Genomic DNA, 25,007 nt, shown 5'->3' with positions numbered 1-25,007 from the left:
TGTGTGTCTCTGGACTTGTCGAGGCGGAGGAGTAGGAAGAGTCCTTACCGGCTCATAACTGCAGTCTCCGCCGCCTCCAGCTGAGGAAACTCTGGCTCCCGTCGCCGGTGAAGGGAGAGGGCGGGTCAACCATGAGGTTTAGACCAGGTTTAGAGTCTGTCAAACATCCCGTGCCGGGTTTAAAAGGCTCCTCGTCTCCGCGCCACATCTTCGTAACGTTGTTGAGCGCAGTCTTGAAGCACCACGCCGGGGTTAGCAGCTAGCTATGCAGAGGCAGCTAAGCTAAAAACAACAGCTGCACAGAAAAGTCCTCACAGCAGCTTGTTGAAGGACACCGCCGCCACCAATTTAACCGAGAGTCCTGGGCTCGCCTAACTGGATAACTAATAAAACAATAAACGGGACGGAACAGTAACTGCTTCCCTTTTATTTTCTTTAACTAAAATGCCCAGGAATGAATGAGCCCCGAAAAGACTGGAAGTTCCCCCCATTACTTTTGTTTTCCCGCCACAGGACAACTCCAGAGCGTTAATGTAGGCCTAATTAACGGTTCAGAACAGCCGTGCAGCGGAGTGATACATGAAGAGTTAAAAGTCCCAGTGATGTTGTACTGTATAACAGGACTCATTGAATGACTCTCGATCAATCAAAATACTATTATACAACATCTAGCTGTTGTATAATATGACATTTTTTAATCATTTTTGACGGCGTACTGTACTGTGACGTTTTGTCTGATTTTGGACAACATACTATAGGATGACTTTTTAATGCTTTTTTTTGGATGGCATGATACAATACATAATACTACGTTTTTTTCTGCTATATTGGACAATATACTAAATTATGACTTTTTATGCAATTTTAGACAACATTATATGATTTTTCTTCTCTTTTCGACGGCATACTTTGCTGACTTTTTTTTTTTAACATTATTTTGGACGTTACGTTTTTATGCTTTTTAGATGACAAGCTTTATTATGATTGGCATACTATATTATGTTTTTTTATGTTATTTTGGATGACATATCACACTCATGCTACTTTGGAAAACAAAATGTAGTGTGATTTTTTTTCTTTTGCTGTTTTGCATGGCAAAGTATACTATGACCCCTTTTTCACTATTTTGGATGACATACTATACCTTCACTTTTTCTATGCTGTTTTTGATGACAGTACAGAATGACATTCTTGTGCTTTTTTGGATGACATCTTAAGACTTTTTTATGCTATTTTGGACAACATACTAAACAGATTTTTAATGCTATTTTGGATGACATACTGTACTGTGATTTTTTTTCATGTTATTTTGGACAACATACTGTACTATGATATTTTTCTAATGTTTGGTATGACATACTTTATTGTGATGATTTTGATATTTTGGACAATATACAATACTATAAATTTATCTTGCCGTTTTGGACAACATACTATGCTATTAGTTGTTTTTGTTGCCATTTGAACAACATATGATAGTACGAGTTTTTTCATGCTTTTTCTGACAGCATAGTATAGTATTATTTCCTTTCCTTTTTGTTTTTGCTATTTTTGATTACATTCTAATACTTTAATGTTGTTTCGGACAATATTTTATGCTGTGACATTTTTTTTCTATTTTGGATGAGATAAACTTTTTAAAGTAAACTTTGACCATTTTTTGCTCATACAATATGATTTATTTTTTTATTTGTTCATTTTTTACTATTTTGTACAGCATACCACAGCATGACTTTCTTATGCTAATTTAGACAACATACTTTACTGACATTATTATGCCATTTTGTATGACATACTATGCTGCAACTTTTTCAAATTTTCTAGGTGATTTCTTTCAAGATTTTATTTCCAAAAGTGAACTTGTCAATATTTTAATTTTGTGACCTCCCTCTTTCTGCCTTCTCCTTCTGAGGCTGGTACCTGGCCTTGGCTGGCAGGTGGGGTTAAAGAGGTCGTCAGGAAACTACCTGCACCTGGGTAGATTGACATGCCATATCCTGCGCTACTTAATTTATTTCAAAACTGAAATTCTCAATCTACGGTTACAAATCTCAAATTTCTATATATTAATCTCAAGTAAAAATTAACTTCATTCAATTCATGGACCTACTATGACCAGTCATCATCAGCTGACTTATTGTTTGGTTGAGTGTTAAGGTGATTTTCTTTCAATGCAAAGGTTATGAGTTCATGCCATCTTGTGACACCTGCAGCTTTGAATCTTTGAATATTCCACAGTAAAATTCGACACTTTTCACATTGTAGCATAATTTGTGTATATGTTAAAAGACATACAGATCTTGAAATAAAAATTCAATACAAATGTAGTCATATGGAGCATGTAATTTTTTATCAAAGTATATCTATATACCTCAAAAGAGCATCAAAATATAGTGATGACCACCATGAAAAAAAGAAGAAAAAAAACCCACAAGTATTTTACCTCTTGTCAAAAATTCCAATGCTTGAAATCTGCTTGGATGACAATTAATGCAGCTTGCAGCTTTCATTAAATGTGGAAAAATAGAGGAGCAAAACAAACAGTCTGTTGGGGGTCACTGCAATAATTACCTCAGTATTTGTAAAATTTGGATATCAGTCCTGATGGCATGTGCATTATGGTAATAAGTATAAAAATCCAATTCATCACTGTCCATTTAATGCATTCCCTGATAATAAAACAAAGAAAACAGATAAATATAAAATATTACATGCTTTATTAAAAGACGCACCTACTATTTTGTATTGCACAAGGATGTTGTCAGCCATCCAAGATCAAACTATATTTGATGATGCAGAAGATCTATGACAGAAGTCTCAGCAGTTATTTTACTGACTAGAGCATAATGTGGTTATTTGATTAAAAAAAAATACTAGGAATGTGTAAGTAATGCAACAGCAGTGCAAAAGATGTGCAGAAACAGTCGAGCAGAAGCAAAAGGAATTCTCTGTAGTGCCATGAAAAAAATGTCAACAAATGCCTTTCACCTAAAACAACTTTTGCACAAACAAAAATCCATTCACCCTAATCTGTGATAACCATTATTATCTATGTGTAGCTGAAAGCAGCCCTTTGAGTATCAAAAGCAGAGAAAAATCAGAAGATCCTTCAGAGAAAATACAAAAAAATTAATTTAAATTCTAACCAACAACAGGCGTACTCCTAAAATATGAACACATATACAGATTGAGATCTAAAAATGCCTGTTTTATCATTTTATGTAAACAAATTATTCTCCTCAGTGACGCAGCTTATTGCTCGCTTTGCAACCTGTCCTTCATACACTTGACTTACTGGCTGTGGCATGAACGAGTGAAGATGTCTGTGTCCAAGGTAGTACCTGTACCAATAAAGTGCTAATACACCACAGACAGCATGCTCAGGTTACAGTATACATGGCCTCTACTCTGTGTCGAAAATATACTGGTGTGATAGGAAAACAAAAACAACAACAAAATAAAGATGAAGATGAGTTTCCAGGTGAGTCACCACTAGACTGCATTGCCCTCCGAGTGTACATGTAGAAGAGATTAAAATTGCTATCGCTTTGGTATTTAAAATCATTACAATCACAGTGTGATGATTTACTGAAACGCCGGTCCCTGTAAGAAGTTACAGTTTTGCACCAAAATAAATATTCCTGGTAAAGCAGCAGGCGCTGCAGTCTTGCCACTGAGATGATCGCCTTTGATTCAGCGATCAAACCTTCATCTGAGAGTAAAATCACAGCCTGGTCCCACAGATTAAGCATACTTCTTTCCAACGCTTCAAAAAATGTTTGAGCTCAAATCCTCAGCAAGATATAAATGACAGTAAGGAGAACACAGAAAGCTATAAATACAATAAATAGTTTTGTTCAGTACTCAAAGGGACTGTGGAGGAAAACAGACCCCAGGTCAAACAGTCTTGTCTTTAAAGCAGAGATTGACGGTCTTTTGGTCTGGTGGTGTAACTGAGAGTTACGTTAATTTACGACAAGGCAGCAGTGGAGGAAGTTTCTCTCCTCAAGGAGTCTCGCAGTGCTCCTCTCCCTGACTCTGAGCTCCATCCCGTCCTCTGAGAGGGTCAGCGGGGACGCAGCAGGCTCTCCTCCTCGAGCTGTAAACCGGCAGCTCCTAGATCTTGGTGACGTAGTTGTTGGGGAAAAGTCCCTGCTTTCCACGAAGTCGTCCTGTCCACCACCCGGATGCATCTAATCAACAAACATGACTAAATGAGTGTCTCATTGCAAGCTGACATCTGAACCAAAATGATAAGAAGCAAGTAGGGCTGTCAAACGATTCTTTTTTTTTTTTAATTGTTAAATGCGAATAATCTTATTTTTTAATCTCATGTTAGCATTTCAATACTTTTTTGAAATCCATACTGACCAAGTACAGCTATTCTTGTTAGATTGTCTTTAATTGGGAATCAAATTACAGCAAAAAACTGAATGGGACTAGCATAAAGTGGGCACGTCTGTAAAGGCATGGTCCTCTGTGAAATGACCATGCCTGCCAATGTCGGCGGTGACTAAAAAAACCCAACAACCTTAATCGCATTGCAATTAACGCTGACAGCCCTAGAAATGCGCCATCTTACCCTCTTTGATAATATCAATAAGGTCATCAGCGTTGAAGCTGAGCTCGTCAGTGTCCTGAGCGTCATAGGCATACAAAGCTTTGCACTGGGGCACCTGGGGTTTGGGTTTGGGTGCAGGTTTGGGTCGTCCTCCTCCCGGCGGAGGCCTGGTGGCTGATGGTCTGTGAGCTCTGAGACATTACAGGAAAAAAAGGGAAACCACACAACTGTCAACATCAACAGGAGGCAGCTACAGTGTGTGAAACATGCAGTTCACGGTGCTGCAGTTGGCTGTGAAGTTAAGTCAGAAGAGGCTGTTAATCAAGTTACATTTCAAAACTACTACAGCGTAAGTGTGCATAATCACCATCGTGTTATGTAATGACCTTTGAATCCTTTTAAATTTTCAGAATCGCATTGTGATTAAGCTAAAAACAAAATGTGTTTTTATTTTTACATGGCAGTGAGACTACATGCTCGTGGATAAGTGCAGTGTGTCAGTGTGAAGAAAGCCTTCTGCTTCATTTTAACAAACTCTTGCTGTTCACAAATCAGCCACAAGATGGTGATTGAGTACACACTATATTTTCACAAATGAGCGACTAAAAAACTTGAGGAAGCCGTTCAGAGCAGAAGTATTGATCCAGAGTCAGTGGTACCTCTAACATCTCTGTTTATGATTCTGTATGCACATAACTTTGAAACCCCTGTCTGTCTACTGTATATGCAGGAGGCTACGTGCTCCTTTCAAGTTAGTTTTAAACATAATACTAAATGTAATACCTAAGAATGGGATTGAACAACTCAAAAGAGCACTTAACCTACACAATGATCTCCATATCAATTACTACTGCTGTGTTATGTTGACATTGTGAAGAAAACTTTGTTTTTGTAGCATCCCTACATGAAGAACAAAGAAACCAAAAACTGAGAAAATTCTTGATGAATTGGAGTAAAAGGGAGCCACATTTGACAACAGCAGAACTACATCAAAATATCAGTTTACAAACTCTCACACAACTCTTGCAGTATAATACAGGTCTCATTTATACAGTCTTATGTCCAGTATATCCAAAACACATGCATTTACGCTAAAACCTTACTATTTAAAATATTTCCGCATAAACGATCTCATGCAAGAACAAGAAGCACGCCTGGGTGCGTTTCAGCTCAACCAGGTGTGCTACTCATATGCATAAGTGTTAAGGTTTTAGCAAAAGTGCATGTGTTTGGAAAGTATTGCACATACGACTGGAAAAATGAGACTTGGATTATACCCATCAGTTTAGAAAGTTTGTAAACTGATGTTTTGATAAAATTTGCAGCCCCTTTACCTCCAATTCATGAAAAACAAAGTTTTTTCCACAAAATCAAAAGGACAGGGTGAGTAATTCATATACAAATGATCGTTTTTTAAGTGAAGTATTCCTTTAACTCAACTGTTCAGATAAGCTAACTTAGGATCAAATCATTCAGAATAGTTGAAGCGGCAATAGTTAGTTTGAACATATGCAATATATGCATTTACTGAGGTCCGTGTATATGAAGATAACTTTCATCCTCAATGTTCATCTCTTCATAAAAACAGATCCTTTATTAGAATAAGGCTTCAGAAGAGGAGCACAGCAGGGATTCTTTCATTACTAAACGATTTCAAGGATCTTTCATTACACAAATGAAAGATCTGTTGTATTAAGATGAAATGTAAAAGAATTCCCACTTGATATCAAAGACTTTGAGCAGCAGCAAAGAATGAAATATTAGTTGCACACTACAGTCGGCTCCTTTAGAGAGTTTGAACTTTGCCTTCTAAAAAACCAAAATGTACAAGAGAGGAAGCATCAATATATCCTGCTGCTAAAAGCTTTTATAGTCCTGAACCACCACCCAAAACACTGCAAACACTCAAACTCACATTCCTCCATTTGAAGTTGGTCGTCTGTCTCCATTGCTATAAAAGATAAATTATCCAAATTATGTCACATTATAAAAACACAAGTGTATTAGTGTGTGTCTATGATGCCTGTAGGCATGTAAAATGATGTGTGCACATGTGACGTAAGATACCTTACTGCCTAACAACCTCATCACAATTGACAGATATGAAAACTCTGTGTTAAAACATATGTTTTTAAAGGGTAGAGACAAGAATCTAAGTACCTAATGGGAGGGAGCTTTAAAATGTGAACTAGATACTACAAAGTTGAGTCATATGAGGCTGAATGATAATTAGCTGCATACGTCAGCAATTAAAGTGTTCTCAGTGCATAAACCTGTGAGTCACGCTTGTCAAATTCCCTGTAATGGAAATAGTAAACAGGGTCGGGCCTTTTGGGAAAATGACAATCAACACCTTTAGTAAGAACTGCAACTCCACTTAACTGGTGCAGAAAAATAACATTTTTATCATCCAAAATGCACTTTTTTTTGTTTTCTTTGGTAATGTGGCACCAAGGTTTCCCATTTCTTGGCAGTGAGATGTCAACAAAGGCATTAAGAGGTGATTCTGGTGGGTAAAAAGTGAAAGATGAAGCTGAGATTTCTTTCCACAATATATAAAAAAAATGTTTGTTTCACATGCACACGCATTATAACATAACTGCAAAACTATTTCATGTCTAATGGAGAAATATCCCAAATCATGACTATATATCTAATAAAGACAGAGTTGTCACAGGATGAAACTAACAGGGACATGGTAGATCTATGCAGTATGAACAGCTGACTGATAGCACTCAGTTAAATGAGATCCCCCTTTGTGCAGTAGCAGTCACATGTAAGTCCTGTTTCCTGACACGTCATCTGCATATTTGCTTACTCTGTCTCCTTTTGTATGTACTGTGTGGTTTGTGTGTTTTATTTTCCTGTGTTTATATTAGGTTCTCACCCTGCGGCTCCTTGATCAGGCACTCTCAGACAGTCCAGGTTGGGCTGCGGCCGGCTGCCGCCTCTTTCCTTCAGTTGGTTGGCGTTGCTAGGCAGGAAGGGGCGCGTTGCGTTGCCTGACGAGGAATGCCTCTGGTTGTGATGCTGCGAGTTCCTCTGATTAGCTACGTGGTTGGTGTTTTTAAGGCCACCATTCTGGTGAGCAACTGCAACAAAAAAAAAAACAAAAAAGGGTTTAAGGCAATTCACATGGATGAAAGTGAAGCATTTAATAATAATAATAATAATAATAAACTTTATTTGTATAGCACCTTTCATACAAGAAATGTAGCCCAACGTGCTTCACTTGAAAGAAATTACATGCACCAAGTGCTTCACATCAAAACACATAGCAGACAAAAAGACATAATAAAACCTGCTTGTAAAAATAAAATAAGATCAGAATACATAGAATTGCATTTTAAAATGGAAAAAACCCACCTGATAATTTTAGTAAAAGTAAGATAAAATAAGGATAAAAATTGAATGCAAAACATAAAATGGAAAATAAAATAAATCCCACTGGCATTATTAACCCTTTAAATTAACACTTGAAAACCTGAGCACATTTGTTTGACTTCTTTCAAAAAATGGGCAATGAGCAATTTTAAAAAAACATGGCCAAAAATTAGCAGGAAATTAGTAAAAAAAAATTAAAAAACAACACGTACTTTACCTGAAAATAAGCAGGAAATTAGTAAAAAAAAATTAAAAAACAACACGTACTTTACCTGAAAATAAGCAAGAAAGAGAAAAAAAAAGAAAACAAACGAGGATATAACACTGCAAAAAAATGCTAAAAAATGAAAAAATAAATGCTTACTTTTTTTTCCTGTAACATAATTTTAAATATATATGGCTAAGATAATTATACATGCAGTATTCTAGACATTTTTTCCTATAATGTTTAAATTTTAATAGTTTTTGGAGGGCACAAGAAAACTGATGTCGATCCACGTTTTCTAGGGTTAAACGCTGTACCTGGAGGTCCGGGGGCAGCCCTCGAGGGGATGTTCTGGTGAGTTCTGGACGCATTTGAGCGAACCTGAGAGAAGCTCTTCCTGGAGGGGCCTGTGGATGAAAGAAACGAGGAGGTGAGGGGAAGAAGTATTGTGATATTATGTGTTTCTGTTAAAGTTACATACATTTCTAATACATGACATTGAAGTTGACTAAGTCGGGTTTCAATGTGCTCACCATCAAATTTAAAGCTTTTTTAACATGAACGCCAATAGATTAATAGCCCCACCTCCAATTTATGAGACTCATTAATGCTTTATAAAGATTGTGTTACATGAAATTAAATTCTTTTTTAAAAAACAGCAAAAAAATATAAAATGAGATTTTAAAAAACTAAACTAAATAAAATAACAAAAATTGATTGATTAAAATGTATGAACACAATGAAATTGTTATGAAATGAAAAGTATAGTAACAAAATATTAAGTGATTGGACCAATTTATAACCAATTTGATGAAGACAGTTGTGATGAAAACAAAGTTTCATCATTTCCCCCATCTTACATTCATCATTCACATCACAGTACTGTTGTTTATGATTTGAAGGGCTAGTGTGTAGAATTTAGTGGCATCTAGTGGTGAGGCTGCAGATTTCAATGAAACTTCTCTCGTGCCAAGCGTGTAGGAGTACTATAATAGCCGACACTATAATGCAAAAATGCATATGGCCCATAGAGTCAGAGCTTCATTTGTCCATTCTGGGCTACTGTAGAAACAACATAGCAGGCTCCATGTAAGAGGACCCGCTCCCTCCCTATGTAGATATAATAGCTTATTCTAAGTTAATGAAAACACAATTCTTATTTTCAGGTGACTATAAACTAATAAAACATAGCTGTGATCTGTTTCTGTCAATATATACCTAAATCCTACATACTGAACCTTTATGGGAAGTGGCCATCAAAAATCACACCTGCTGACAGACTGATTAAGTTTTTGGCCACCATGTCGAGATAAAAGCTCAGGAGTTTGCCATGCCTGCAAGACCACTTTTAAATGACCCTAGGCTTATTTTTCAAAATATACCATTTGATAAATACAATTTGGCTTAATAGAGCAAATGACTTTGTATTTATTTTCTTTCACATCATGATGGCAGGACAATTGTACAGCTTGCAGACATGCACCAGGTCGGAACTATGCAGGCAGAACTAACGTGTTTTCATTAACAGACGCAAACTAACAATTATCTAACACTAAATATTTCCTGTCAGTTAGCAGACATGGCCACGGCAAAGAAGCATAAAGTTGATAGTAAGGGCTTGCACTTTAAGGAATGGTAGAAAAACTTAATATTTTTTCCCTTAAAGATATAATTGCTGCATTTGTGTCATTTGTATGTGTTTTTGAAATTATATATATGATGTGAGAAGCAGCTGGCTCCCAGGTATTTTCACATTATCCACTCTGGCCCCCATTCAAAAGTTTGGACACCTCTGGGTTATACTGTATGTCTAGGTTTATAATCAGAACGCTGGGGTGTCTCAGCTGTTGAATACACTGCAGAGACCAACTGATTTCAAGTCTTTCAAGTCATCACGCTCAAACCTGAATGATGAGTCTGACTTTGTCAAAATCATGACTCAGCACACCTGAGGTTCATGTTACCACAGAGGTGAGAACAGGTCATTTCTGCACTGTTGATACTCACGTGTGTTCTTTGGAAGCCCGGGGCCGATGCTGACCTGCAGAGATTTGCTCGAGGGCTTCAGTACAGGCATGTCACCCTGACCACCTACGAACAAGACCTGCCGGGAGCCACCGCCACTCAAGAAGCCCCAGTTCTCCTTTTTCAACTTCATCTCCAGTCTAAGGGACAAAACAATAAAAGTTTTGTAGAAGTCTTTTCAGAAAGTCCCTGTAAATAATTATTTTGAAGAGTCTAACGAGAGGTTCTGAAATACTGACTTATTAACAGTGAAGCTTCAGTCTGATTTAAAGACTAACTAAGAAAATTACATTTTCTCTGAAAAAACAAGAAGAGAACTTGGCAACCTTTTACAGATCACTTCAATTGTATAAAATCTTAAGATTGTATTTTCATTTTTTAGTTAAAAAAAACTTTATTTATTCCCTCTTTTTTCTCTCTTTATTCAATTTATGCTATGCAGTATTAATGTTATTATACTTTGGACATGTGCATGCGTATATGTGTATAGAGGTTTGTTTGTTTTGTGCTATGTTATTGAAAAACAACAAATTCAGTTTTTAAAAAATGATAACTATGATCAAGACTTGAAACCATTTTTTAATGAAAGTATGAGTTTAAAATCCCCCTTTTGAAAATAACTAAAATAAAGGTGAGATTCTCCGTCAACCAAAAAATTAAATAAATAAAATCTAACTGAGAAAGTGAAACTCACATTTTGGAGAAGTGAATGAACTAAGACAACATTAAGTTATTAACTGTGATTAATTATTGTTCGAGAATTCATTATGTTTACTTACGTGTTACTAAACTTGAGTGGTAGCTTCCTCTGGGTTTTCTCCTCAAACCTGCGGGCCAGTAAGCTGATGAACTCTGTCTTAAAGACGCACTCCAGCAGGCTGTCGTACTCCTGCTCGTGCAGAATCATGAAGTCATCCTGCATTGTACTGAGAAACAAAAACATATCACTTACTTAGATGCAAAACTTTACCTGAAACAAATCTTACTGAGAAAAAAAATGCATTCACAAGATGTTTTTTCTGTTTTAAATACACTGAGCACCTTAACTGCTCTGCTTTGGAAGTGAAGATGGAGAGTCAGAATCATCTTTCACATTTGCATAGAAACAGACGGTTGCTCACAAAGCAGCGCACATCTGAAGAGGGAAGACAGCTTGTGCCCGTAACCCACACAAGGATACTTTTGTTGCTCCCAGTGAGGTGGAGTTTTTTCTCTGATGAGCTTTTTACAACTCCTGCTTTTGCTTATTGCACCACCTGGTCTGTATTACCCCACTGACTCAAAATCCACATGCCAACAGCTCTGTGATTTCTATCTCTAAAACAAGTTACACAGTTCCCATCAACAAGACCCCACAAGTCTCCCAGTTCCTTTTATTTCTTTTCTTTGTAGTAAAGTGCAGATTATTTCAGCAACATTTCTGAGCTGTGAACCATCAGTCACTGCTTGCACACACAAAGGGACAGACACACAGACACACAGTATATACAAGAGGCAAGAGGTTTAATACACTCCACATGTTTTCAGCGTCCCTTGTGTGACATTTACAGGAACATGGGAACTTGTGTGATTGGAAATCCAGACTGCGGCTTTGAAGTAGATTCATGACTTCGTGTGTACAGATGATACGCTGGGCCCCTGCGTAACAATCTGCCCGGCTGCATGTTGAGCAACCATTGTCTTGTTTTGGAAACAGCCAATTACCTACTGGTATCTTCCTGTACTCCAACATATAGATTGTTTGTCTTAACATGCTTACAACTGCACATTTCAGAAAAAAAGTCTTGTGCCCTGTGTACGCAGTGAAAACATAGAAGGAAGGAATGAAAAATTCAATGGCAGCATCACTGTGTTGATTTTTTTATTTGTTCAACAGAATAGAGACCACCTTGCGATAGGATGACTCCAACCGTGACGCAGCGATCTGTGATTTTAAATGAATGTTGGCCAAGAGCATAAAGAGGGGGTGGAGGCAGTGGCCCCCTTCTTACATCTGGCTAATGAGGGATGCTGTGCTTAAAGTTGACTTTTGTCTTAACTGTCAATGAGCACCAAATTTGTTTATATGATGGGTTTTGTTTAGAATATACTGAGGTCATAAATGCATGAACAGTATGATGAACATGTGACTTATAGCTTGCCTGCTTGAACTACACTGAGCCTCCATTTAAACGCACCTAAAACAATAAAATACAAATTTTGTCTAAACAAGAAAAAAAAAGTAACTGAAGGTGAAAAGCTGTAAGAACACGTTTTCTAACAGAGTTGATGCTGATATCTGATACAAATGTTATAACACTATCACAGCCCAATATGTCCTGGATTTGAGGGAAATGTACCTGAGAGACACAGCCAAGATCTTTTCTACATCAATCCGCCTCTTCAGCACTTCTGTCACCTGCCCTTTCTCTGGTCCCTGCTTCACCTTTTCTCTTCCAATCAGGTACACAGACTTCGGGGTCAGGATCAAGTCCCTCTTGATTCCCTAGAAAAAGCAGAAAATAAACAGAAGAACTCAATGAGAAGTCAGTTGTTTAGCCACAGAAACAGGCTGCAGACTAAAGGACACCAACCTTGAAGCGGCGGTCATATTTTGTCACTTTGTCCGCAAAGTCAATCTTTTCTCTCTTGGCCAGAAACTGCCGCAGCTCAGGCCTGTCGTCCATACCCAGGTAATCACCTACAAAGTTTCTGTTGAGGCTGTGTCGCCGCCTCTCCTTCCGGTTCAACAGCAGGTCAGAAGCTAGATAAACACAGAGAAAGAGAGTAAGAGATGGAGGAACTTGGACATACAAATGATATCTACGATGTTACTCCACTCACCTTCTTCCCTCATCTGGACATACTTCTTGCGAGCCATGTATTTCCTCCAGGCTTTTTGGATGGTCCTGGCGTAGCCGTCAAACTTACGCTCCCTTGTCTCCTCCAGCAGAAAGAGCTGTGAACGCAAACAAAGCAAGACGACATACAGTAAGAGACAGGCATACCTGCACAAACCCAAACACAGATGCACCTCAACACACTGAATGGAAAGAATGACTGTACGTACATACTGAAGATGCCTGTGTGCAGCTGCACAAAGCCAAATCTCTGCTGTCACTGATAACATTTACATTTTTATGGTTTTTCAGTGAGAGACAGGAGGTTTCACTCCCAGCTACAGTGCAGGCAGTGTCACTGTCTAACAGCAGGGGCTGCAGTTTGGTTGGGTTGTTGGCAGGAGTCAAGTCACTGCTCTGCAGAGTGCTGCAGCGACAATTTACAAACCAGTGTGTATGGATGGGAATTGTGAAGCAGTTTCAGATGAGAACAAGTTTCAAGTAGTCTGATCCATCAGAATCGTACACCTCTGACCAATACCTTTATAAATGTCAGCATGTTTTTCTGAGAGTCATGCACTGCAAAACAGTGATGCCAAACTTATGCCACTACGCTGCTAGAAACTTGCAACAAGGTGTCTTGGAGGAGAGGAAGAAACGGTCAAAAACACGGCTTTATTCTATAAAGAAAAGTGATCTATGTCAGCTGGTTGATAACAACTGGCAGATCTGTGGCTGCTGGATAATTGGGTCACACCCACAAGTGTTTAGTAACGTGAAGGAAAGCCTTAAACATGCTTGTTTTCTTCTGCTGCCATACATTTTCTATCTCTTTGAAAACTGGATCACCATCAGTTTTCTTGCACTGCTTTCAGACACCTTTTTTTTCAAAAACAAGGGAAAAAGGTAATGAGCAATTTACTGAATGTTAAAAAAATTGCAAGAAATAAGTAGACATAGAAAAATAAAACAAGGGAAAAATGAAAAAATATAGTGAAAATAATTATAATTGTCTCTTTACTTCTAAAATAATAACATATTTTAAATTATGTCACCAAATTTTTAAGCACTTTTTTTCAGGTAAAATCTTTGTTTATTTGGTTTGTCTGCCTCCTTTCTCTTTTTTCCTTTTATGTTGCTAAATTTTAGATAATTTAAGGCAAGTTGCTCATTGCCGTCTTACCATTTTTTTGGAAAGAAATTTGCTCAGATTTCAAAGGGTTAAACTATTTAACATATATTAGTGAGTGCTGGCAACATTTTCTATTGCTGAAATACAAAATGTTTATTTTGATTTCAGATTTGTTCATAGTTTTTGTCCTGTATAAAATTATCAACGCATTGTACATAGTGATTACTACAGCACAGTGATACCAGTATACTCATAAAAAAATATTTTATTCTTTTACTGTTAAGTCTTTTCACCACTTCCTGCACAAGGAGCTGACCCTGTGCCAACAGACCACTGGTCTTCTCACCACTCTATGTCATTTCCTGTTGGGCCTCTAGACACGCAATCACACTCTCTGCCCTCTCACTCTGCCAGACTAAACATCCTGCCCATCGCTGTAACAGGCCTGGCATCAGCGCAGCCGGCCACAGGCTGCAGTGTGACGGCACAGGAAGGAACCACAAACAACTTAAATGCACTGCAGTCATTGATTAAGACAGTGACACCACGCAATCACTGACGCTGCAATGTTTTTCACCAGATGACTGATTCAACCGCCCGGGTGACAAACCCCAGAACAAACAGCTGGTGGGTTTTTTGTTTATATTACTCAGTGATGACTTTAGCTCAAAATAATCATTATAAAGACCTTAAATAATTATTATTTTTTATCATGAACTCATTAAAATAATAACGTGATTAACTGATTAATCACATAGTCAAGTGTAGCTATGTGTAACCATTTCATTAATTAAATGAATGAAGCTTAAAAATCAACCCAGCCAACAACTCATCAAAAACTGACATTCAGTGGCCCTCAGTGTCAAACATCAATGCACAGAGGCACCCTTTAGTTGCAATATAAGACGCACCAGGCGGCGGCATTTTTTGATGCTCCGGGACAAATATCATAGTACACAGAGCATGAAAGTCTTTATAGGTCATGCAGGAGGTAGATGGCTCAATCAAACTCCTTACTTTCACACAGGAGCCCACTGTTCATGTCCCATGTGAAACAAAAAGTCAAGTTATTTTAATGTGATTGTAGTGTTCTAGTATGTGTAGAGTACTGTGCTAGTGATGAACATCTTGTTACTTTACATAATGTTAGTAACAAACTTACCTATTCTAAGCAATTTTCTACATCTAACCACATTGTTTTGTTGCCTAAACCTAAGGAAGTAATCCTAAAAATGAAGTTTTGTAAGGTTTTTTTACATATATTTCAAGTTTATTTTGAAAAAGACTGCGTTCATTTAATGAGCGTAAATTGACACGCCGTTCCTGAGGATCTGAAACTGACGCAGGAGGATACCTAGTGCATCATATTTTGACATGACGGGCTACTAATCAAGCTTATGTATTTGACGACTTTGGAGTGAGAATGAGTTGTCCTCTTGTTTTGTCCAAGAATCCAAAATGCAAAAGATTTTCAAAATTAAATCACCGCATTTTGAGAAACAAGAAAGTGAATGTTTAACAAATGTTCCTTGAAGAAAAAAAAAAATTGAATATAAGAACAGATTTATTTATGATTATCCACTAACTGAGAAATAATTTCAGCCCTTACTATTATTAAGGCAAAACATACAGAACACATCAAATAACTCAGAGGTGTAAAAGGCTGAATAGATTATGATTAGTCGCTTCTATATGAATTCACAACACAGCACTTATAAGACCTCTGACTGACAGTGAGCTGCCGGTCATCCATCACCACTCTGAAGGAGAAACTCTTTTACACCATCTGGCGTCAAACAAACTTTACTTATTACATCCAACAGAAAAAAATCGCTTCAGTCATACAACTAATTAGCTGGTGTCAGTGTCTTATCAGACAGAGAGGCTTGTTTTGAGAAGCCTGGCAGCTCATTTTAGCGGTCCGCCCTGTGTGATATTTGCGTTTCACAAGCACACCTCAGTGACTCGGACTCTGGCAGTATGGGGGATGGGGGGACTCTTGGCTTGCATGGCTGCAATGAATAAGTAAAGGCATTCAGGATCAGCTGTAAGGCCTGAATTAAAGATGTCTGTGTATTAGCTTCTAAACATACATCTGTGAGTGTGTGTGTGTGAGTGTGTGTGAGTGTGTGTGTGTGTGTGTGCACGTGCATGCTTGTTCATACACGATGTGTAGAAATGTTAATAAGTGAGAGTCAAGCTTTGCACAAATGCTGCTTTCATAGGAATCATGAAAAAGTAGTTGTGGTGGAAAAAGACAAGCCTTTACGATGTCCCCCCAAACTCTGCTACCACAGCCTGTACTTGTGTTTTAGCTCCACAGCAGTGTTGACTCAGTGCTGACGTGGTACGAGGGTCGGGTTCAATCTCCTCCCCTGCATCAGGGATTCAAGCATGATTTGGGACATTAATGCCCTTTTATGGTGTTTAGTGTAAAAATGGTGCATTTGCTTCTCTCCCAGCTAACAAAAAGGCTTTTTGCATGCCAGCCAACACTCTGACATGTGATCTGAGCTGTACATCTGTACAACAATAACATATACACGGTCTGAGCTGTAGGTTTTTGCTTTGGAGTAAATTTTCCTGGATTGCTTTCTTATACAGACAGAGTGTTATACTGTGCAAAGATTGAGCAAAAGAGCAGAATATGACAGTGTGAGGGTGAGCTGGATTTCAAACGTACCGACTCTGGGGCTTTAATGAAGATCTTGGTGCGACCAAGCTGGAACTGATCCTGGTCCATGTTGACAGAGCGTAGGAGATGAAGGACGCCTTGTTTCTCATCTCCTCGCCATGTTGGCCAGGACTCTTTGGTCAGGATGGCATACCTGATGACCAGGAATTTCAGCATTAAGCATTTTACATTTGCAATTGTGTGGGTTTGAGCGGACGGGTATTTACACAACGGTTCCACAGTGACCAAACTTTAACGTAAATGTTGTACTTATCCAGAATCTGATTCTAATACCTAAACTCGGGATACTTAATAATCAAATATCATTGCTCTTGTTCTGAAATTAAAAATGTGTGTGCCATAAAACTGTGTTATATAAAGACACTGACAGAGAAACTTTATGATGTGGATTAGTCACATCATGACTGATGCCCAATTTGCTTAACCGGTGCCGTATCGGTGTAGACAAACGAAAATACGAGGCGTGTTACCTGTTGAGGAACTTCCTGAAGACTCTGCGGTAAGCGTAACCAGCACGCCTCACCCTGATGTTTTCCTTCAGACCCAGGTACTCCACTTGGTGTTTTACCCTTAAGACAGAAAAAAAGGATCGACATTAGAATAAAATTAACAAACTTCCTTTTTCCTCCAGTTATCAACTTTGCTGCAGATTAATTTCATGTCAATCGACTGATTGTTTCAGTTTTAAAGTTTAAGGTATATAAAAATACTCTGAATAACATTAATTTAAGATGGTTTCTCACAAAAAGTAAAAAGAAAAAAAAAACTCTACAAGGGGGTTAGAAGAACCCTTTCACCATCATTTTATAAGATTTTGTTTTCTACTTTTGACGTGATATTTTTCTATGTGATTATGAAAGATGAGAATAAAGCAGTTAAAAGAGTAGGACATAAAAATGCAATTTACTTTTATTTATTGTCACAACTATTTTTGCATTTTACTATCAGTGGTTTGAGTCATCAGCTATCAACTTGAATTCAAACGTCTTTTACCAAGTCTACGGCACATGAAGGAAGCGGAAGGGATAATAACAAGTCATTGTATGCAAAACAGCTGCGTTTTGCTAACTTTTCCCCCAAACAAAGACCTTAAGCACTGCTTAGTACACTCAGACTTCCTGTGAAAACAGCAGTTCCGGTGCTAATTAATGAGCCACCCTGCGTCCGACTCACAACAGGAAGGTCATAGGCTCTGAACAATACAGCAGCACTCTGCATCTGAACATGGAGTGCCCAAAGCCAGTGAGCAGGGAAGAAAGAGCGGGGAAACTGGAACAAAGGGATAAAGAGAGGGGGGTTGTCTGAAACACATGACTTCAGACGGACAGAAAATATTCAAGAAAGAGCAAAGAAACAAAACAGGTGGCGGCAGATCACAATGGAAAAATACTCCAGTGTTCACCTTTTGAGTGAGAATAATTAGAGGCCCGGGTCTGTGTTTATCAAGGCGCCAAAATTGAAATTTCTGACTGAAGTGAAAGAGAGATTGTACAAAACACTGCTGGCAATAGTCAGGGGTCCACAAAAAGACTATCGGTGCCTTTGATTGTGTATTTATTCACCCCCCATGCATTTTTATGGTCCCCACTTGTCACTGTGAAACTGAATTCTCCTTATGCATTTTCTGTGATCTCGTGTCTCTAACAGCAGCAGAATCTATTTCCTGCTCGAGCTTTGACTCCATTCAGCCAGTTTTTTTATTATTTAACCCTTATTTCATAATCTTTTTAAGTATGTCATTGATCTTACCAATCTTATTCTGTTTTATATTTGTGTACATATAATACTGCTTTATAATTTCTACTACCATTTTGTTGTTGTTGTTGTTGTTATTATTGTGCCTAATGAAACATTATGTGTGGAATTCGTTATAATTTGTACAGCACTTTCATCAGCTGTTGTTGTTTTTAAATGTGTTACATAAATGAACTGAGTTTGATTTGATTTTGATTTATTTATACATTATAAATGAAAAGGACTGTCATCAGTTTCATGTGTTAATTGCTACTGAAAATCTTAAAGATTTTTCCCAAAGAAAATAACATTTAAAAAATGTTTAGAAGTAGAAATGGACAAGTTTTTTGCTTTCACTTATAATTATGCAATACATTTGTCCTTGAAATGAATGCACAAAGCACTTGCTATAGACTATTTCCACTTCAAAAAGGCTGAACAATATGGCAGATGTAAATACTTGCCTCTAATTGGCTGTTGTGTTCACTCTTGTGTTTCTTTTACACTTTGCTGTGTAGAAGTAAACAACTTGATTTATTTGTCTTTTATCAGCACACACACAGTGCAGGCTACAGGTGGTTGGAGCCATGTGAGACTGTGAAGTCGACAGCACAGCGGGTCAGTCACTTACCGGCTCTCTTCCCAGTCTCTGGGCTTCTTGGTTTCGTTTGGTTTGATGCAGCGGATGTAGTGTGGAGTGCATTTCATCAGTGTGCTCACCAAATCATTGGCTTGTTTCTAAAAGGAGGAGAATAACATAACATTGACACTATTGATCATAATGATGTCAAAACTCATAAACCCCCCAAATGCTGTGACTTATTTACTGACTGGCTGCTGAAGGACACTCCACTGAACAGCAAACATAATCTTTTTAAAAGGTCCTTTCCCACAGCACCTCTGATAAAGAAGAGGGACAGGTACATACTGTTCACTTTGCTGAACACACACACCTTTATTTTGCTGCCTGCAGTTGTGGGTCGACCCTTCTTTTCAGCGTTGAGGTTTTCTGGAAACAGTGCTCTGATGAAGGAGCTGTTACAGGACAAAGGTGAGCAGTTAGGACTGACACTGAAGGCTGGTATAAACTAAAACAAAGTGCTGTGGAGCTGAAAATAATGCTGAGGTCCTCGGCAGCCTAAAACACAAAAATGCAGTTAATGATTAAAGTCCTTTGACTAAGGTCACTGGTTTAAATTCCTGAACAACTTTGGAAGGTCTGAGTTGGGGGTGGGTGGGAAAACAAGGGATGTGTGTGCGCTCTGTGCTGTATTTGTACAAACAGCTCCAAAACCAAGGCTATTGAACTATGGTGGAACGTGTGCTATTATTTGAAAATTCGTAAAATAAGATGACTGATTAATCTGATTAAAGTCTATCCTTTTTGCCCTGTAATAGGAAAAAGAAAGATTTTTATTCCCAAAAAGCTGAATATATGGGCAATAACAACAATACGAGTGCTTGATCAGCCAGTGCTGATCTACACTCCCCCCCAACAAGATAATCTTAGATTACTGGCTCCCAGTTCATTTGGATTTAAAGAAATAACTTTTTGGTACGATTTATAGATGTGATGTTTTATAACATCACAACTAGACTGTGACATGGTGCTGCAGGTCAGAATTTAGCAGATATTTGTGAAGTTTCCATTCCCTCAGTTTCTCTCAGATGAAGACAAACACTCAAGTCATTTCATTGATATTTAAAATAAAGTTGCATGAATTTTGAGCGTCTTTAAGTTTACAGATATATACACATTAAGGGTTAACTGGTATTTTTTTTCATAGATGGATAACTTCAAAAGAGAGGAAAGAGGTTTTAATGGTGACAAATGTACATTTAATGCCGTCTGCAGCTTTGGACTGTGCCAATTTGCTGCCATTCATAACAATGATTTAATAAGTTGACAATTTTGACTTTTTAGTTCTTTTTCAAGTCTCATATGCTCGTGTATCAGCAAGTTCCAGTATCATGGAAAAGTGCTACACCCACTTTCAAAGACGGTGTAGAAGCTCTCCCCTGAGATTAAATGAGGCCAACGTTTCACGCAGAGCTGTAAATTGAAATTAACGATGGTGTCTCGTAATTTTTCCTTGCAGCTCTGCTGTAAAATCAACACTTTTTAATGACTTCTTTAAAGGCTACAAGTTAACAAGGCTTCACTTGATTATCTGATGAATGAAAAGAAAAATCATGTATAAGTTATGATCGTCAAGACTGCTCCTTTTGTGATAAGAACATCTGTCACTCAGGCACAGAGTCTGTGGCTCCTTTTGAACTCTGCCAGCTGTTTTCTTGCTTTGAAAAGTCACATAAAAATGTGGTGACTGTCAGAAATGATTTAAAGCTGACATGCACAGCATTGAGCTGATATCAGCTTGCTGATGCTGCTGCCTTTGGTGTTTATCAATTCATTATTTTCTCAGTGCTTTTTCATGTTTGTAATTCCACTCCCTTTCTGGCTTTCTCCCCCTTTGGTATTTGTTTGGTTTTAAACTTCTAGCTCAAAGCTATGGACACAGAAGAAAGCATCAGCAGGCTGTGTGTACAAATAGACCAAATCTGCTAATACTGTCCAGCTGACAATACTGGTCACTCCTTTCTTCTCTTCTCAGACCTGCTGCTCTGAGGAATGATGTCTGCTTCCTTCCTTCTCAGGCTTCCTTTATGTGTTCTTGTGCCAAAGTCTTCAATCCATGTACATATCTGTGTGTGTGTGTGTGTGTGTGTGTGTGTGTGTGTGTGTGTGTGTGCGATGTGAAGTGTATGAATATATTTTCCAGCATATGTCTGAAGGGGATTTTGATATAACCTCATTCCATGCCACACAAAATGTGCACAAGAAGGGGGCGAGTAGCAGCCGAGGCCTGCAGGGGTTACTCAGACAATGCAGGCTGTTTGCACAGATGGCCACTTTAACACAAAGAAAGCCCAAGAAACCAAAACACAGGGGGGACCAGACTCCACAATGCAGCCCCGCAGGGAGACTGCACTTGAAAAGCCAGACTGGGGTAGACCCCAAAAGCTGCATATCAGGGAGCAGCAGCCAGACGTGATTCAGGGCGAAGGGCACGACATAACCCGGCCCTGCACACTTCTGCTGCGTCCCGCCAGTTTCCAGATGCACTGCAACATCTGAAAGTCTCATTCAGATGTATTCAATTATACCCATATGCATCACAATAGAAGAGTCCTTTTAAGTGTGCACCATTGAAATCCTCAACACATGTCGGCACAAAATAGGAGTTACTTACATTTCACTGCTCTGCATCAGCTCAATGAGGTCAGTAAAAAGGACGTCGCGGTTCCTCTCGCAGAAACCTTCTGCATCGTAGGACACCTGCAGGAGAGACACAAGAGTCATAGTTATCAAAGAGGACTGTTTGAAACCTTAAACAAAATGAAAGGTGACACCTGTGTGAAAATAAAAAATCTGACTGATATTCTGTGTTCTATAATTCACTGGCTTGAATTTTATGTAAAACGAAAATGAAAGCTTGTGGATCCAAGCTTTACACCTCCCCAGGATTATCTTCTTTATAAACCAGCAGTGGTTGTATAAATTAAACCGTGTTATTATTTCTGCTATACTGTAGCCAGAGGACTGGAGGAATGTTTTGAGCCCGGTCATGGGAGCCCCTCAAGTCTTTATGGCACGGCTCATTAAGCCTGCGGCATGTGTGCCAGGCTGAGGCCACCACACATCTGGAGAATGACACGGGACAACCTCAGCCCAGATCACCAGAATGAAAAATAATTGCACAAAAAGACGTCTGGTGGACTGTACTGTATGAATTCAATAAGGCTGATTAACACGTATGGCGTTGTTAGACACTGTTACATAACAGGAGGGGCTGCAACCATAAATAGAGAAGAGAGAACGGTGGTGTTAGTTTAGATGGGAAAACTTAAAAGGGCGACAATGACGACACCAACTCTAGAATTAAAGTACCAGCTGCATAACTGGCATTTATGACAGATCATACACCATAAAAAATGGCATTTTAATAACTTTCTATTTCCAGAAGTTGCTGTCAGCTCCCTTCTGAGAACAGTATGCAGAACAGTTTATATCATGGCAAGGACAAGTGGATGGAGGCTGCTGTAAACCTTAAACTGAAAGTCGTAATCTTTATGTTACGTGAACCAAGGTATAAAAGTATGTTTTTCTGTGCATGTTTATATGAAAAACTATACACGCTGCTTGCCAGTATTCATAAATGTTTATGTCCGGACCAAGTAGCGAACTCTGGGGCTCATAATTTAAGCAGTTCATCGAATGGCCACTTGAGGCTGGCTCCAAATATCTGTAGACCCCCATGTTAAAATCCCCAACTTCACAGCAGAAATAAATGTGTTCATATCCTTGGTCTCTATAGCTAATTTCAACATTCATGACAACTGTACGGGAGGCAGTTTTTTTTATAACTAGCCCATAAACATTTTGTTAAGGCTTAAAGTTACACATATTTAAGGGCAGGGCAGCTTTGAGCGACTGGCTGTCTGTTTGTCGTCAGATCCAACCCTCCTCCACAGCTCCACCCTCTCATCCAAACTTCTGGAAACTGGCTCCAAAAATCCAAGATGACAAAGGCTGAAAAGCTGAACTGCAAGCTTCAAATCTGCAGTCCACAATCCAAGGGGTGATATGCAGTGGCTACATCTATTATTTTATACAGTCTATGATCCAGACTTTATTTATTTTTTGTTGTCTTAGTAAAAAAGCTTGTCGTCTAATTGGTAAAAGGGAGCGTGACCGCATAACACACCAGATCTTGCCTCCTATCACAAGGTTCCCGTCCGTTCTAAAATTGATGTTAAAATGTTATTGCTTTTTAAGGTGAAAAATTGGTCAACAACACCCTATCTAAAGACTTGCATCTTCATACAGTTGACGATGTAGGTGACTAGTTAACCAAGGAGGAAGTGGGTATACTCGCTTATATATTCCAGTAGCTTTTTGGCTGATGGTTGGGTATACAGTACACAAAAAGAGGTGAGTCTACTTCTTATACCTGCATATAACTCTCTGCTACACCACTGCCTTCATACTCCAGTTAGAGCACTTAGGTCGACCCATAAGATTGTTGACTTAGATTGAGATATGGATGACTTCCCATTCAAACAGACAGAAGTATTGTTTCTTAAAAACAAGATGATGCAAGTCGTCAGGATGAGCATACAAAAGGACAAAATGCAGCCGCTTTAAATGAGCGAACTCAGACTGACCTTGCCAGCGTAGTGGTGGATAATGAAGCCCTGGTTCCAGCTGTTGAAGTGTTCGTGGGTGTTGATCTGGACACGGAGCTTCTGCAGCATGGTTTGGTCGGCCCCCTCGCCCACCGCGTGCATGGTGGCACACACATCGTCCAGGATGCACATGATGCCAGGAGGATTCTGGGATCACAAGGAAGGAAGTTGATGGATTATTTATTTTTAAATGATTTTTTAATCTAAAAATTTTAATTTAAAATAAAATATGTATTTTTAAATTAACTGATAAGGCGATCAACAGAAATTACAATATAATGATCGTATAATTTTTCCAGCTTATCCATTTGTGACTACTTGCTTTTTTTCTTAGTAATTTCCGATAATTTAATTGAGAGTGTCACCTTGGGCTCTATGAAATTGTGGGGTACATTATTCAGTATTGTCTAATTATAGACTGCATAAATGCATTCAATGCAGTTGCAGCTCTAATACGTGCCATCAGAAAAGCTACAAAGCTATAAATTGTATCAGCTTTGAATCTAACAGTGGAGCAGCTTTACTGCAGCTTCTCTCTACCACACTGGCCTTCAGTCTGCACAGTGTGAACAGCGTCTTTAACTACAGAACACACGCCTCTGTTAGAAGACACGTGTTCAATTGTCACTGGATGTGTAAAGAGTTTGGTGTTCAGAGCTGGAGTGTCAGGCACTGATACAGATCCCTGGCTCCACTCAGATGGAGGCTTGTTTTAAAGCCCTTGTTGTAGATTTCATGGATTAGACCTCTCAGTGGGACAGATAAATCAAATTAAGAGGCATGTCGGCACGTTTGAGGATATTAAGCTGCAAGTCACGGCAACACAGCAGACACTTGGCCGGAGCAGGAAACTCAGTTTACAATATTAGGCCAATAAAACTAACAAATGCTCGTTATTAAAAAAATATTCCCAAGTTTGTTGTGATTGTAAATTGATACAGGGAATAATAACAACTCTGCTCTTAATAAAACGAAGTTTCTTTGTATATCCAGCAAGATTGTATTTCTAGCCCTGTTTGCTATTTAGAGAGAGACATCTTGAAAAATTTAAATCAAATCAAAAATTATTGAAATTGTTAAGTATCGTCTTTTAAAATATTTTTTCTTTTTTTCTTTCTTTTTTGGCACTCCTTTGAAAGACAGATCTCATGGTTAAGAGCTGCAAACAATGACTATTTTTTTTAGTTATTAATCTGATCAAT

At 38.5% G+C, this 25,007-nt stretch overlaps 1 protein-coding gene across 2 annotated transcripts in view; it reads right to left on the bottom strand.

Annotated features, from left to right (window-relative positions):
- Positions 1 to 2,700: 2,700 nt before the first annotated feature.
- myo1ea (myosin IEa) overlaps positions 2,701 to 25,007 on the bottom strand; it is a 65,237-nt gene continuing 42,930 nt past the window's right edge. The window contains exons 14-29 of one of the 2 annotated variants that reach the window (XM_042491554.1): positions 23,785 to 23,952; positions 21,810 to 21,895; positions 19,509 to 19,590; positions 19,187 to 19,293; positions 17,292 to 17,390; positions 16,810 to 16,954; positions 12,999 to 13,113; positions 12,749 to 12,918; positions 12,515 to 12,660; positions 10,955 to 11,101; positions 10,158 to 10,315; positions 8,468 to 8,557; positions 7,449 to 7,653; positions 6,477 to 6,512; positions 4,583 to 4,752; positions 2,701 to 4,193 (exon numbers count right to left, since the gene is read on the bottom strand). In XM_042491554.1, coding sequence (XP_042347488.1) covers positions 4,117 to 4,193; positions 4,583 to 4,752; positions 6,477 to 6,512; positions 7,449 to 7,653; positions 8,468 to 8,557; positions 10,158 to 10,315; positions 10,955 to 11,101; positions 12,515 to 12,660; positions 12,749 to 12,918; positions 12,999 to 13,113; positions 16,810 to 16,954; positions 17,292 to 17,390; positions 19,187 to 19,293; positions 19,509 to 19,590; positions 21,810 to 21,895; positions 23,785 to 23,952 — 2,001 coding nt within the window. In that variant the 3' untranslated portion in view covers positions 2,701 to 4,116. The remainder of the gene's footprint in view (positions 4,194 to 4,582; positions 4,753 to 6,476; positions 6,513 to 7,448; positions 7,654 to 8,467; positions 8,558 to 10,157; positions 10,316 to 10,954; positions 11,102 to 12,514; positions 12,661 to 12,748; positions 12,919 to 12,998; positions 13,114 to 16,809; positions 16,955 to 17,291; positions 17,391 to 19,186; positions 19,294 to 19,508; positions 19,591 to 21,809; positions 21,896 to 23,784; positions 23,953 to 25,007) is intronic. The other variant, XM_042491637.1, reaches the window with a different exon arrangement.

Source organism: Plectropomus leopardus, chromosome 1, assembly GCF_008729295.1.
Source record: "Plectropomus leopardus isolate mb chromosome 1, YSFRI_Pleo_2.0, whole genome shotgun sequence".
Taxonomy (NCBI): Eukaryota; Metazoa; Chordata; class Actinopteri; order Perciformes; family Serranidae; genus Plectropomus; species Plectropomus leopardus.
This window is presented reverse-complemented; position numbering and strand designations above follow the sequence as displayed.